Source organism: Thamnophis elegans, chromosome 9, assembly GCF_009769535.1.
Source record: "Thamnophis elegans isolate rThaEle1 chromosome 9, rThaEle1.pri, whole genome shotgun sequence".
In the NCBI taxonomy this organism is placed as follows: Eukaryota; Metazoa; Chordata; class Lepidosauria; order Squamata; family Colubridae; genus Thamnophis; species Thamnophis elegans.
This window is the reverse complement of record NC_045549.1, coordinates 47,895,274-47,911,131: the sequence shown is the minus strand read 5'-3', so window position 1 is coordinate 47,911,131 and position 15,858 is coordinate 47,895,274. Positions and strand designations below refer to the sequence as shown.

General features: G+C 38.0%; 1 protein-coding gene across 2 annotated transcripts in view; it reads left to right on the top strand.

Moving 5' to 3' along the window:
- Positions 1-14,168, top strand: part of KLKB1 (kallikrein B1) — a 30,166-nt gene extending 15,998 nt beyond the window's left edge. Inside the window, exons 11-15 of one of the 2 annotated variants that reach the window (XM_032223703.1) lie at positions 4,940-5,114; positions 5,583-5,758; positions 8,274-8,369; positions 11,635-11,774; positions 13,549-14,168. In XM_032223703.1, coding sequence (XP_032079594.1) covers positions 4,940-5,114; positions 5,583-5,758; positions 8,274-8,369; positions 11,635-11,774; positions 13,549-13,710 — 749 coding nt within the window. In that variant the 3' untranslated portion in view covers positions 13,711-14,168. The remainder of the gene's footprint in view (positions 1-4,939; positions 5,115-5,582; positions 5,759-8,273; positions 8,370-11,634; positions 11,775-13,548) is intronic. The other variant, XM_032223704.1, reaches the window with a different exon arrangement.
- Positions 14,169-15,858: the final 1,690 nt, after the last annotated feature.

Below are 15,858 nucleotides of genomic sequence, written 5' to 3'. Positions count from 1 at the left end.
ACATATATACTGTGCATAACCGGGGCCATACAACATTAAACAATAATCACAGCAGTTCCTCTTGTCAGCAATACCCCCAGAAATATAAATAAAATACTGTATATACTCGAGTATAAGCCTAGTTTTTCAGCCCACTTTTTGGGCTGAAAAAAGCCGCCTCGGCTTATACTCGAGTCAGTGAAAAATTTGCCCGAAATGGAGGAGAAAAAGGGGCGGGGCCATGCCGCTGGGTGAGGCTCGTGAATGGCCCAGTGCCCCTGTGAGTTTCCCCTCCCTCTGTGTCAGTTTGCCGCGCAGCGCGCACCGCACCATCCCCCCTCCTCACGTTCTAATGTAATGCAGGGCTGTCTTACGATTCCCCTTCCTCCCTTTCCTGCCGCTCTGCAACGATGTCCCACCTCCTCCTTGTTATGGCAAGCAGCCACATAGCGATGTCCCACCTCCTCTGGTACAGTGATCCAATGATAGGAATCACTGTGCCGTGTGTCATAGGAGGCGGGACATCGCTCCCGCGGCTGCACAGGACATCATCATCACAGCGGGACATCAGCATCATGAGGTGAGTGAAGTATTTCATTGAATACACCGCTAGTTTACTGTTTTTCTTTGAAATAAATATTCAAAAACATTATTGGTATCTATCTATTTTTATTTTTGAAATTTACCGGTAGCTGCTGCATTTCCCACCCTAGGCTTATACTCGAGTCAATAACTTTTCCAGTTTTTTGTGGTAAAATTAGGTGCCTCGGCTTATATTCGGGTCGGCCTATACTCGAGTATATACGGTAAAACTCAAACTCAAATAGAAACCCAATATACCTCTTCCGCTCTCCATACACCTCTTTCTTCCGCCCCCCTCCAACTTACTATCTTCCCTCCATCATTCCCCTCTACCCTACTTCCCCCCCTCTACCACTCCTCTCTCCCAGTCCACTCCCTCCCTCCCTTCTCACCCTCCCTCCCATCCTCTCTCCTGCCCTCTCTACCCCTCTTTCTTCTATCCCACTCCTCCACCCCTTGGTGTATTTCTACTATATGTCAATGTATTCAGCTTGTCCTATTTTTATGGAGAAATTAAAGAGAAACAGTATACATGTGAAATCGCATTACGTTGAAATCTAACTCATAGTATATGTCCCCCCTCCCCTCCCCCCTAACACCCCACCTCCCTCCCCCCGACTTCCCAGAGCCCGTACATGGTATAGATTTTTAACAAACACAGTCTAAAATATATTGAGGCAAAAGAAATAAAAAAAAGAGGTTAATAACATCTCTACATTGATCTTAGCTTCTTCCTGTTACACTAACTTTGAACAGTTTAACTCATTCCTGATCCTAAACGTAGACTATCTGGAATTTCTTAGTCCCGTATTTGTTTTGTATATAGTCAATCCATTTTTTCCAGTCTCGTTTATATCTCTCATTTGAATGATCTTTAAGATATGCCGATATTTTAGCCATCTCGGCTAAGTTTGTAACTTTCAATGTCCATTCTTGAGTTGTAGGCAAGTCTTCCTTCTTCCAGTATTGCGCCACCAACAGTCTTGCTGCCATTATTAGGTGCAGAACCAAGTTAGTCTCTACCACTGTAAAGTCAGTACATATACCTAGTAAAAATAACTGAGGAGTAAACTTTATCCTTCTTTTAAAGATATTTTGCATAATCCACCATATTTTTATCCAAAATGCCTTAACCTTTTGACAGGTCCACCATATATGAAAATAGGTAGCATCGAGAGAACCACACCTCCAACATTTAGGCTGTACATTCGGATACATAGAAGCCAGCTTTTTAGGATCTAAATGCCATCTATAGAACATCTTATAAAAATTTTCTCTCAGGTTTTGAGCTTGTGTAAATTTCACATTTCTTACCCATATTCTTTCCCATGTATCCAACATTATTGGTTCTTCAATATTTTGAGCCCACTTTATCATACAATCTTTGACTAATTCTGTTTCCGAATCCATCTGTATTAGTACATTATATATCCTCTTTATATGCATTAAGCTTTGATCTCTTATTTGTTTAAACAAATTATCCTTAACTTGGATAAAACCAATTTTTTGATCTATTTTCCACCTGGCCTGTAATTGCCCATACTGGAACCATGTTTGAACTATCTTCTCCTCTTTTAATACCTCTAAAGATTTTAGTTGTAGAACCCCCCTTTCCAAAATGAGAAGCTGTCTATAGGTAGTTCTATTCTGTTTTTGTGCTATATTCATATTTTCAATCGCATGTCTAGGAATTGCCCACATGGGTATCTTGTCATTTAATTTATATTGGTATTTTTTCCAGACCCGCAGTAAAGCATTTCTTAAAATATGACTTTTAAAATTCTTGTCCAATTTTTTGTTGAATAACAGATAAGCATGCCAACCATATACCAGATCGTGTCCCTCGATATTCAGTATTCTATCATTAGTTAAATGAGTCCAATCACTAATTACAGATTAGTGCATCATAATATAGTTTTAGATTAGGTAATTTCAAGCCTCCTCTCTCGCATACATCTTGCATTATTTTCATCTTTACCCTCGGCTTCTTTCCTGCCCATACAAATTTGTTGATACCCTTCTGCCATTCTAAAAGATTCGCATCTTTTTTAAGTATAGGTAACATTTGGAAGAGAAATAAAAATTTTGGTAGGATGTTCATTTTCACTGCCAGTATCCTACCCAACAAAGATAAGTGCAATTTCTCCCATTTTTTCATCTCTTTCTGTATACTATGCCAAAGTGGTTCATAATTATGCTTGTATAATTTCACATTTGAGGTTAAAATATTAATCCCAAGATATTTGACTTTTTTGACTACCTCACATCCTAGCATCCCTCCAAGTTCTTCCTTTTGTTTAGTATTCATATTTATAGCTAATATTTTTGTTTTTCCTAAATTTATTTTAAAACCAGACACTTGACCATATTGATTAATCATATTCATTAAAACCATACTGGATTCCTGCGGTTGTTCCAATATTATGACCCAGTCATCCACAAAAGCGCGGACTCTGTATTCTTGCTGCCTAATCTTGATCCCTTTTAGGCCATCCAAGCCCCGTATTTTATTCAACAATACTTCCAAAGTTATAATAAACAATAGTGGGGACAAAGGATAGCCCTGTCTTGTACCTTTTCCAATTTGAAAAGAGTCCGTTAAACTTCCATTAACTATGATTTGTGCTGTTTGCTGTTGGTATATTGCTTTAATTGACTGTAAAAAGCTATCTCCTGTCTGCATTTTTTGCAATATCTTCAACAGAAATTGCCAGTTAACTCGATCAAAGGCCTTCTCAGCATCCAAAAATATGAACGCAGCAGGAATTTGATTGTTCTTTCCCAAATATTCTAATGCATTAATAATTAATCTAACATTACTTTTCATCTGTCTCCCCTGTATAAAACCTGTTTGGTCAATGTGTATCAATTGCTGAATAACCAGCATTAACCTATTTGCTAGTATTTTAGTAAAATTTTTATAATCTACATTATGTAATGAGATAGGTTTATAATCTTTTGGTTGGGTAGTATCTTGATCTTTTTTGGGTATCAAAGATATAAACGTTGTCTTCCAAGATGGAGGCACCTTACCTTCCATTTGAATCTTATTAAATAATTCTCTAAGAGGTTCTACCATTTCTAACTGTAAATTTTTATAGTAAACCGCTGTCAAACCATCTGTACCTGGTGCTTTCCCTAACTTTAGTTGCTTAATTACCTTGCAAAATTTTCCCCGAGGTTATTGGTTGGTTCAATTTTTGCCTGTGCTCTTCTCTAACTGAGGGTATTTTCTCTTTATCTAAGTATTTGTCTATATCTACACCATTAATTTTATCCCCTTTATACAATTCTGTAAAAAATTCCCGAAATGCCTTTTGAATCTCCTCCTGTTGAAACACCTCCTTCCCTCTATAAATCAGTTTGGTTATATTTCGAGTTTTCCTTTTTTTCCTAATCTGATATACTAACCATCTGCCAGGTTTGTTTGCGTTACAGAAAGTATTGTGTTCTGCATATAATAAACTAGTGGCTACCTGGTCTTCCCGCCAGACAATCAAAAGCTTCTGAAAAAATCTGTTTCAAGTTCTCCTGTTTATCCTCATGCAACCCCCTTACTCTTAATGCCAGCTCCATCTGCCTGTACTGTATCATAATAATTTCTTTTTCAGCGTTTTCAACTTTTTGTTGCACCACCTCAGTTTTGGATGTCAAATTGGTATTAGCTTCATTAAGATCCTCTAGACTATCTTCGATTCCAGAAACATGTTCTGTCAGTACAGTTACAAGTCCCAGCATATCATCTTTCATTTTAGCAACCCTGGTATCAATTTTTTCATACAAGTCAGCCTTAAGTTCTTTTATCTCGTCTTTTATCTCCCCTTTTATTTCCTCTTTGAACTCTTTCAGTTTGTTTTCCACTTTGTTTGTCAGTTTGTTAGTCAGCTTGTTATGAGCTTCGCTCAGTTCTCTCAGAAAGAGTTCTGTCGTTAGTAACTCTTCAGTAGGGAGCATAGAGGGCGGTGGCTGTGACTTTGTACCAAGTATTGGCGATGTGCTTCTGGGGGCTGAGGAAGAGGGCGGTTTCAGATTAGGATTTGATTTTGATGCCATTCCAAACTTTATCTTCAAGCAATTAGGAAAACTCTACTGGCCCGCTATACAGTTGTGGAATGAGGTACTTTTTTTTTTTTATAAACTTCGTAGGACTTTGCAGAAGGTTTGCAGAAGGTTTCAAAAAATAAGTATTGTAACGAAACAGTTCAGCATATTCACCTCTGTTTTGAATGTCTCTATATTAGCAAAGTTATCAATGTTAATGGAGTTCCAAATCAGCTTTTCCTTTTGTGTACCATCCAGTATGTTGGATTTGAATTCTTATGATCTCGTATCAAAAGCACTGAATGAAACCTGATGTGGTGATTAAAAGTTGTTTTAGTCTGTGTGCAGAAACCAGAGAAACGGTCAAGAGTTGTTGGAGGATCAAACTCTTCTGTTGGTGAATGGCCTTGGCATGTCAGTTTACACACAATACTCCCTGTTCAGACCCATCAGTGTGGTGGTTCAATCATCAGTGACCAATGGATTTTGACAGCTGCCCATTGCTTCGACATGTGAGTAAATTGTGTTCACAGTAGAAACAGAGAAATCATGTAATAGGATAGCTTTTGTTACTATCCAGAACTGATATATACAAGTATTGTCTATATATGATTTAAAGTATATGATTGAAACAATTGCATGAAATAATTATGTGGTGTACTATATCATGAAATGTATTGTTCCCATGTTTTATATCATGCAATTAGCTTCGCTGATTGGGCATCATATAAAATGAAAGTTCAAAATATCTGGGAGGTTCTCATAGCCCTTTCACAGATTCAAAATGATGGGAACCGCAGTCACACATTTGGACGGCATTTGGATTAAAAATGTGGATAAAATAATCCTTTGATCCAGGGGTGCCAAACTCAATTTATTGAAAGCTAGATCAGCATTTTGGCTATCCTCCAAAGGCATGAAAAACAGTCTTATTTCTACATATTTAATCTTAATTTTCCTTGTTTTTATTTTCCCTTTAGCTTTCCATTAACTGAACTTTGGCGTGTTTACAGTAGCATTTTGAGACAGTCTGAAATAACAAATGAAACTACTTTCTTCAAAATCCAAAAAATGATTGTTCATCCCAGATATGAATTTTCAGAGTCAGGATATGACATTGCTTTAGTAAAGCTTGACAGACCTTTGAATTTCAGTGGTATGTATACATTTATTTACAAAACCTTTAATATTATCTTAGTATTTCATACATTGCAGTGTCCTAGTTTGTTTAATAATGGTCAGTTGAATATGCCATCATTGGAATCATTGTATTAAATCCAAGTCTAATAAATTACCATGAAAAATGAACCTAAATAAGATGATGTTCTCCAAGTCTAAATAAAGTGACTATATTATATGAAATATGGTCCAAGAAGGGGAAAAAAATCCAAGAAGAGACAGTTAATTTTATATAAGAATAAGAAAAGTGGAAACATCTTAAAAATAAGATGACAAAAAAGATTGAAAGAACAAAGCAAGAAGGTCAAATTTGTTTAGATAAGCCATAGTAAAAGTAAAGTTCCCCTGCACATGCGTGCTAGTCGTTCCTGACTCTAGGGGACAGTGCTCATCTCCTTTTCAAAGCTGAAGAGCCAGCACTGTCCAAAGACTTTTTCATGGCCATGTAGCTGGCATGGCTAAACGCCAAAGGCTAATAGACCGCTGTTACCTTCCCATCAAAGGTGATCCCTATTTTTCTACTTGAATTTTTACATGCTTTCAACTGCTAGGTTAGCAGAAACTGGGACTAGTAATGGGAGTTCATTCCATTACACGGTACTAGGGATTTGAACCACTGAACTGCCGACTCTCTGATCGACAAGCTCAGCATCTTAGCTACTGAGCCACCATGTCCCCTTTAAGCCATAGTAATTGAAACTTAAAACACATTCCACAATGTAAGAAAATGTGAACCAAAATCAGGAAAACACAAGTAGCATTGGCACTCTAGTAGCATGCTAAGAAGATTTTGTTTCAGAAAAAGAGGCCTATCACACTGAGAACAAAAAGAAATTCAACAAACAACCTATCTTACAAATCAACTCAATTATAGCAGACAGAAAGGTGATCAATATGAAAGTGGCATTTTAAAAGAAACTGGGAACAGCTGGTCAGCTTAAAATTTACTTGGGCAAATTGGTAGAAAAGTAATTAGATTAAAAATAAACCTATGGCAAAATTAAGCAAAAATCAAAATGGTTTCTACAAGGATGACTTAAATTTGTAAAAAGGTCTTTGATAAAAGCTCTCGAAGAAGCTTAGCAATCATAGGGTAAGAGGAGCCTATTTTTTATGAATGGTTAACTAGATGAAAAACTGAAGCAATTTTAGGCAATCTTCTCAGACGAGTGAAGTGACAAGTGGAATCCTCAAGAGTTTGTACAAAGATGGGAGTTTTTCATCTTATTCATAAATGATCTTGATTTGAATACAGTGAGATGACCAAGTACCCAAGATATTCAATGTGATAGTGTTTTGCAAGATTTACAAAAAAATATTTCTTTAAATTGTATTAATTTAAAGTAATGCAGTTAGGGAAAATCTGCTACAATAACTTCAGAAGAACACTGAGTCTCTATACCGAACTAAAGATTTTGGGATCCATATTATAGATAGGCTCAGTGTATTCACTTTACAGCAGCAAAAAAGGGAAATTTCATTCAGGGTTCATTAGGAAAAGGACTGAAAATGAAGTAACTAACATTGTAATGTCCTACAACAGGGTTCCCCAATCTCTGAGTCATATTCCACTAGTGGGCTGTGAGCTGTTGACAACCGGGTTGTGAAAATGATGGGCAAGCTTGCATGTGTGCTCCATTTGCGTAAGTGACAGGCGTGTGTGCACAGCATTCACACAAGTGAAGCTGCGTGTGTGTATGTGTGCTTTCTGGATGTCGCGTAGAACCATCCCCTCTCTCACCCTCCCCCGCCAATCTGCAAAGTCAGAAATTCTGTCCCAACATCAATCTATTGTACTCCTGCATCTTAAATACTGTGTACAGTTCTGAAAAGGGATGGAAAAAATGTACAAAAGGGAAATAAAAACAAGATGTTCACACAGCTAGAAATGTTCAAGCTCTATCTTCAGGAAGAAAAGCAGAAGGTGATTAAGGCATATGGAATTCTGCACAGCATGGACAAAGTAGGTTGGGAAGGATTTTTCTCCATCTTTAAAAGTATTAGAACCAACCAAGTTGCATCCAATGAAAAACGTCATGGAGAACTATGTTTACAAATAATTCAAGATGAGAAACATATCCAGCAAAATTTCCTGCTCCTAGTTTCTCCACAACAACACCCCTGTGAGGTGTGTTGGGTTGAGAGAGAGTGTGACCTGCCCAAAGTCACCCAGCTGGCTTTCATGGCTAAGGCAAGACTTGCACTCATGGTCTCTTGCTTTCTATCTTGGTGCCTCAGCCACTAGACTCTGGACTGAGGAGTGCCAGTTTTCAAATACCAGTTCAGGGGTAACAATGGTAGCATAATGGTGACTCCAACTTTGAACTACAACTATCCTTTAGCATCTTTTTGGCTGTTGTGAGAAACAAAATACTGGGCTAAGTGGGTTAGGACTGAGTTACTGGGTTAGGAACAAAGCTGCTCCTCTATTCTTAAAGATGCCATTTATTTTTCAACCAAAGCTTTCAGCATTCTATTTATCTGATATTTAGCTTTACAGCAACCAGCATGCCTGCCCTCCCAGGAAAAAATTAATACGGAATACACTGAATGCTGGGTAACTGGATGGGGTTACACAAAAGAGAGAGGTACTGAACAATAACTTTAAGAAACACTGAATACTTTTCTTGACAGAATATGACGTGATGTTAGGTTGTTATTATTATTGCTACTTACATGGGAACCCTAGGAAAGGGTTTCATTAATAAGTTGAATTATATAACTGAAAGCCTTTCTAGATTTCATACTAGAGTAATGCACTTATTATCAAGGAGCAATACAAGTAAAGATGCCTTAAAATTGTCCCGTGTTCCTGAGAACCATGTGTCATATATGCACATCTGACAATATTATGCAGGAAGTCCTAATCTTAAAACTGTCCATTTAGTGACCATTTAAAGTTATGACAGCACTTAGAACCATCATGTCCCAAAGTCAGGTGATCAAAATTGAGTTGCCTGCATTGTCTCTCACCATTTGCAACCTTAGTAAGGGTTCCTGACACGCAAAGTCGATGGGGGGAAGCCAAATTTGATTAATGAGGGCAGCAAAAAGTAACAAAATTGGGGATGATTCACTTAACAACATTGCCTAATAACAGACATTTTAGCCACATTTGTCAAGGACTGCCTATAGAAAGGATCTGCTATTTGCATTTGTATAGGATGGCTTGTCAATTTTCAAAGACTTTATCTTTTAAAAAATTGGTGTAATCAGGATCAGAATCAGCACAGTAATTCCTAACAATTAGTTGCAAAATGATATTCAGTGGATCTTGAACTAAACAGAAGAGAGAACATTTTAATTTTTTTCAGTCTACATAACATTTCTAGTTGTACTCTTTAGCAAAGTATTAGATGAGTTAGCCATTATCTGCTGATTATCCCCATTAAAAGTAAGAATATTGAGGACAGAGCATTAATTTCTGGTGCTACGTAGTGAGGTTTTAGTTGTGTTATTTGTTGATCCTGGCTGTTCTTACCATCTCCCTATGTTCTCCCTATCTGATATGATAGAATCTTTAAATGAAAATAAATAGATCTCATCTCAAAAGCAATAAAATTGTTTTTTAAAAATGGGAATGTAGACAAATGTTTTCTTATTTAACTAAAGGACATTATAAGACCATTGAAAAATGAAGCCATCTCCTTAAATATCCACATAATCTTCTGTAGATTTAAGCCCATTGCAGTTTGCTTACAACCTTTCTTAGAAGACCACCTTCCTTTAGTCATTTCATATAACTTAACATTGTAGCCCACAGAATTAGAATATCTGTGGGCTACAATGTTAAGTTATATATCATTTTAGTAGCACAAATTATGATAATCTGTTTACCATTTGGGCTACCTCCTCCAACTCCTGTGGCATGTAAGTGATGGCATTATTTACATAGTTTAACTTGTCCAGGTAAAATGTAAGGAAGGAGGCAAATAATCTTTTCAATGCATAGACTATTTTACTTGATGCTTTCAATTTTTCAAAAACAGTGTTACAGTTGGGATTGTCAGTAATCATTTCTCAGCCCTGTATTTTCAACTGAAATGCCCTGGGGGATTGATGCTTCTTCTGACTTCCTATCACTCAGATTTTTGAAGGGAAAATGAAAAGCTGTTCTGGTTTATCAGACAGAAGAAATTGAGACAGACAAAATTGGATGTCTGCCATATGGAGTGTGTCTACAGCAGGCCAGCACTTTGAAGCTATTATAAGAACGAACTTTGATAATTCACTTGATCTTTGGCCAAGATTGTCTTGTCAGTTTTCAGCTGCTTTGCTATCTTTGATGTATTTATTACTTCTAGAGCATATTCTATATCCTTTATTTCCTTCTATTATAGATACCAAATCAAGAAGAAAAGTTTGAATGACTTTGCGTTTGAATGACTTATGCAGCTTCCATTGTCCCACAAACAAAAATAATAATGGAAGCTGATCATAATCTTCTGTCCCTTAAACTTATAGTTGATCAAATGCATCAACTGAGATGTTAATTGAAGTGAATAAGCACAATACAAAATAAATCAGGGGATTGCAGGAGAAAATGTCAGTGAAATTGTGCCATTGCCTACACAGTACTATCTTGAAAAAAAAAACCTTCTATGAATTGTTAAGTAATGGCTAAAGAACAAACAAGTTTCATGATTATGTTTGATTCTGGTTTGAACTAAATCCTCATTTAAACTTACGCTGTTTCCTGAACTGAAATGTTTTGGACAATTCTGGTTAGTTTAATGAAGAAATAGATACACAATTTTCTTATGAATGAAACAGTGGAAGAGAAGGGAATGTGGATGTTTCTGGCTAGAACAGTTAATTTGAAACTATAATTTAGCATTATACCTGAAAACAACCAACAAGCAGGACCATTCAGTAAATTGGACTGCCATTTTATCACCCCTTTATTCATGCAGCTTTTTAACAATCACATTGGGCTTGCTCAAAATTAGCTTTGTCAGCCAAAGGCCCTTGCTAAGAGAAAAACGCAGGTAACAGGTTAAACTTAGATAAACCATGGGGATGACATAATGGAAGTGGAAGTTAGGTGGCATGAGGATATGCTCAATAACTAAATAAAGTGACTTCCAGTGTTATGCAGACATCCTCATAGTACATATTTGCACAGGTATTATATTTTTTCTGAAGTCTACAGATAAGCGGTTTCTATCTTTCTGAGACATTTTGTATGTTGCTCTGTTAGATCCAAATGCAGCAAAAGAAACTCCTGTAACATTTTTTTTTCCAACCAGGAATATAACTTTACTGATAGTTCCATATAGGTACAGAAGAAGCAAAACTGGTTCTGAAGTTTTGGTGTGAAAGATAGAATACTTAAAAAAAAAACATTTTTCTTCCCCAGGCTACTCATTGTCCACCAATCCCGTTCAATCATAATGTTTTGGGAAACAGTTTGCACTGCTCTAAGATTCCTATCAGGTGACCTTGAAGTATCGGAACTTTCTCAGGCTGCAAACGGCTCACATAAATTCCTTACTTCCCTCCCAGCTCCTCATACATTCCAATCATCCCCCCTTTCCCCTCTCTTAGTCTCTGTTGTCAGGTTGCAAGTAGCAGTATGTTACAAGTCAGCCTTGACATTTAGTCAAGTGTGGCAGTGGAGTGAAAGACATGATAGCTAGGGAGGGAAATATGGTTTCCCCCCTTTTGTTTGTTGCCCTAATCAGATGTTTATTTGACTTCATAGTTAATTCAGGGCTGGGATGATGTCCAGGAGACTCTAATTGATTCTTAGGTCACATTCACATACAGTTGGTGATGCCTGAAGCTTGCATTATTCTTGACCTTTCAATGCACTAGCAACCTTCTCTCCATTTCTCTCCTTTGTAATTTTAGGCTCAATTGAAGATATGCTACAAAAAGTCAAACTTCCCATGATACCAAATTCAGAATGTCAGTCTCAATATCCAGAGCACAGAATAATTGATAAGATGTTGTGCGCTGGCTACTCAGGAGGAGGCAAAGATGCTTGCCAGGTAAATTAATAGTATCTTGTATTTCATTTGGACTCTTTGTAATATCACCCTCTCCGAGAGATCTGAAAAACCTGAGTTTGATGCAGACAACATGACTTTAATTAAAAACTGTATGGTATTTCCTTCCGACGCTATTAAACCCAAGATTCCCTGAGAATAAATAAGAGGTTATTGATGGGTTTGGTTGGTTTATAAAAGAACCTCTTTTTTTATTTTTACTTTTCAAGTAGCAATATAAATATTAAATTATACAAAATGCTCATCATATAACATGCAGATGACCTTTTGATGTTGCTGCTAGTAAAAGTATATACTGCCCATTCCTGTTTTATACCTTTTTTTAAAGGTGTAAAACACAACTTCTACTGATATCATTTCTTTTTTCGCTTTTGTCCTTTTAAGCCCTGTAATTACGTTCCATTGACATTTGTCAAGTGATAGATAAAAGGGAGGGGGGGGAGAACCCTGCTACCAGATGGACAATGGTCCTACTTAATAATTTGGGGGAGGTGAAAATTGCAATGGAAATCAATTGGTGGGACAAGTGGATGCATGGAAGTGGAATTAGTGCTGGAAAATTTGTGTAAAAATTTCCAGGTTAAATTGTACCTGGAAAAATAAATAGGCAGTTTGGTCTAGAGGCTAGAAACCAGGATAATGTGAGTTCTAATCCCACTTTAGGCAAGAAAGCTGCATGACTTTGTGCCATTTATTCTGTCTCAGTGCAATGCACATCACAGTGTTATTGTGAGGAAAATAGGAAGAATAAAGTGCATTAGGTATGTTTGCCATCTTGAGTTATTTATAAAAATAATAAAAGATGGGATAAATAAATAAAGTATCAGGCAACCCCTATCTCCAGATGAGAACAAGTACACACAGCACTCAATACAGGCAATAAAAACAATAGCTTGAGTTTACCCCAAAAATAAGACCTATCCCAAAAATAAGCGCTAGCACATTTTACGTGTGCACCTAATATAAGGTCTAATCCCCAAAATAAACCCTACTTAAGCACCTGAACAGCTGGCCATCCACCCATCCCATCTGGTTGCTCATGGTGCTGCAGCCATGAAGCGAGGCAGGGTGGTGGTGGAGCTGCCCCACATGCCTCACACCAGGTTACCTCAGGGCCCCCACAGCTAGGCCATTCCCAACCTACACTTGCCTCACAGAAGCAGCTTCAGCAGGCCATTTGCAGTCATGTGCAGTAGGAATCCATGTGGCTGCCAATCCACTTTTTCTGCTTGCTTGCAGCTGCAACAGAGTAGGAGACCGAGCAGTGTGCCAGTACTGCGGCCATGAGGTGAGGCAGGTGTTGGGGGCCTGAGGTAAGCTGGTGTGGGGCACATGGGGCAATTACACCCCCCTGCCTCATAGCAGCAGTACTGGTGTGTTCTCCTGCCCCATCAGAAGCAAGCAGAAGAAGTGGGCTTCCTGTACATGGGAAAAATGTTTATTTTGGGGCCCACTGAGAACAGGTTAGGATAAGAATTGACACCTCAAGAACAAGTTCCTAAAACTGTTTTTTTCTCTCTCTACTCACTCTTTGTCTTTTGTTATTTTGTTTGTGTGTCTTGTTTTAAGCTGGAACTCACTGGTATAGTTGGAATATTGATCACCTTGGCATTTGTGAAAGCCTTTTTGGTTAAGGAATATACTTTTGAATAATAATGATTTATTTTAAGAATTTGTTTGGGTTTTTATTTACCTGGGTATCTTTTTTCACCAATCTTCTCTTATTAAGCTTATGTGGATTTTTCTTTCTTTGCAGGGAGACTCAGGGGGTCCCTTTTCATGTAAATTTGAGAACAGATGGTATATGGTTGGCATCACCAGTTGGGGTGAAGGATGCGCTCGTCCAGGACAACCAGGTGTTTACACCAATGTAGCTAAGTTTGTAGACTGGATTCTGGAACAAACTTTAGAAGATTAAAACAGGGTTAAATTAATCCTGCGTGCTACTACTTTCATGTGGGTTTATTCAAATGCCCATTTTATTCTGTTTCTGCATCATTTTAAAATTTTAGGAAAAACTGCACGAAAATCATATTTAAATGTGTAATTTTAAAATTACCTTTATCCGACCATTTCATACCATAGAAATTAAGATGAATTTGAGATTCTATTTCAGTTTTTATTTCTGAGTGTATGGAATACGTTAATTCACAGTGGAGTTTACAAAGATGGTTTAAAAAAAGGGTTTTGGTTTGTATGATGTGTGTGTGTGTGCACGCACGCACGCACGCACACACACACACACAGACTATTTTTGACCAACAGATATAAAGTTCTTAAAGAAAAATCTTAGAAATGTAGTCAATATATTAATTTTGAAGAGTCTCACATACTTATCCAATGACACAATAAAAATAATGTATTATATTTTTTGAACTCACAAATGTATTTTTCTTTAATGTGAATATATTTTATCTGATCAATGACTGTATTAATTGTAGGCCTAATAGAAAGAAAGTATGTTTAAATCACAGTAGTTGGTGACACCTGAATGCTATACATCTGGTTATAGTTATATGCCCATATTGATCCAGAGTAGAGTTATGCATTTGTTCCCCTAAATGCATATAGATATTTTTGTGAGTAAACATCTGGAACAACATTTTGAAATCAGCCCTGAAAGCAGATATGGTATTCAGCAGGTTCTGACCAGTTCTAGAGAACTGGTAATGGAAATTTTGAGTAATTCAGAGAATTGGTAAATACCACCTCTGACTGGCCCTGCTCCCATCTATTCTCTTTCTCCCGAGTCCCAGCTGATCAGAAGGAAATGGGGATTTTGTAGTAAGCTTCCCCTGGAGTGGGGTGGGAATGGAGATTTTACAGCATCCTTCCCCTGCCACTCCCACAAAGCCACACCCGCAGAACCAGTAGTAAAAAAAATTGAATCCAACCACTGCCTCAAAGGGAGATGGCTTTAACTGAATTATATGAATGGGAATAAGTTTGGGAAACAAGAGGAAGAGTAGCATCCTAGACAATGATCTGATAAAATCTGAGCCTGAAGGAAGAGTGGTGTGTGTGTGTGTGTGTGTGTGTGTGTGTGTGTAAAGCATCTCAGAAGGGACCAGAGGTGGTATTCAGCCAGTTCTGACAGGTTTTGGAGAACCGGTAGCAGAAATTTTGGGTAGTTCAGAGAACCAGCTAATAGGTTGGCCTCGCCCCCACTGCCTCCCTGCCTCCCAGCTGATCTTCTTTTGTTGCCCTGAACAGGAGAATGGAGCTGGAAAGCAGGTTAGTGGGGTGGGGAGGGAATGGGGATTTTGCAGTATCCCTCCCTTGCCATGCCCACAAAGCCACACCCACAGAACCGGTAGTCAAAAATTTGAATCCCACTGGAAGGGTTACCCTTCCAGTTTTGGGGAGAATAAAAGTAAGGAAGAGGATGTTAGTCCTATGAGAAGAAACACCAACCATGAGTATTAATACTACCTATATGCAATGTTATGATGACAGAATTGTGCAAGTCTGGAAGTCCTCAGGCACTACATTTGTCAAATAAAATCCATGAAATATATTTCTGATTTTTACCAAATTATCACTTGAACTATGGATGAGATTGTATACAATTATTTTGTTTGCGTTTTAGTATGCAAAAATACATTCATGTATTGAATGGTTGAAGGTTGAAAAATGGGGCAAAACTCACTTAACCACTTTCTCACTTAGCAAGATAAATTTTGGATTCAATTGTGGTCATAAGGTGATGTTGGAAGAAATGTCCATCTGGGATCAGTTCCAAGTGGGGAGAAAGATACTGGAAACATCATTAAACACTTGGTCCTGGTGCAGGTGAACATATGGAGTGGAGAGAGATCAGAGGTGGGTTGCTCTCGGTTTGGACCAGTACGGGAGAACTAGTAGTGGTAATTGGGCATGGGTCGTCGAACCGGTAGTGACAGCTGGCTGGCCACGTCCCCGAACTGGCTCGCTTTGGACACTCCCCCTGCCTCACCTTCATCATGTACATCCCCACTACTACCTTCTCCTGCCTACACACAGGTAAGCAACATTCGCGCTAGCCTAGGCCACGTCCCCACCAACAGCATCTCTTGAAGCTGCCGCC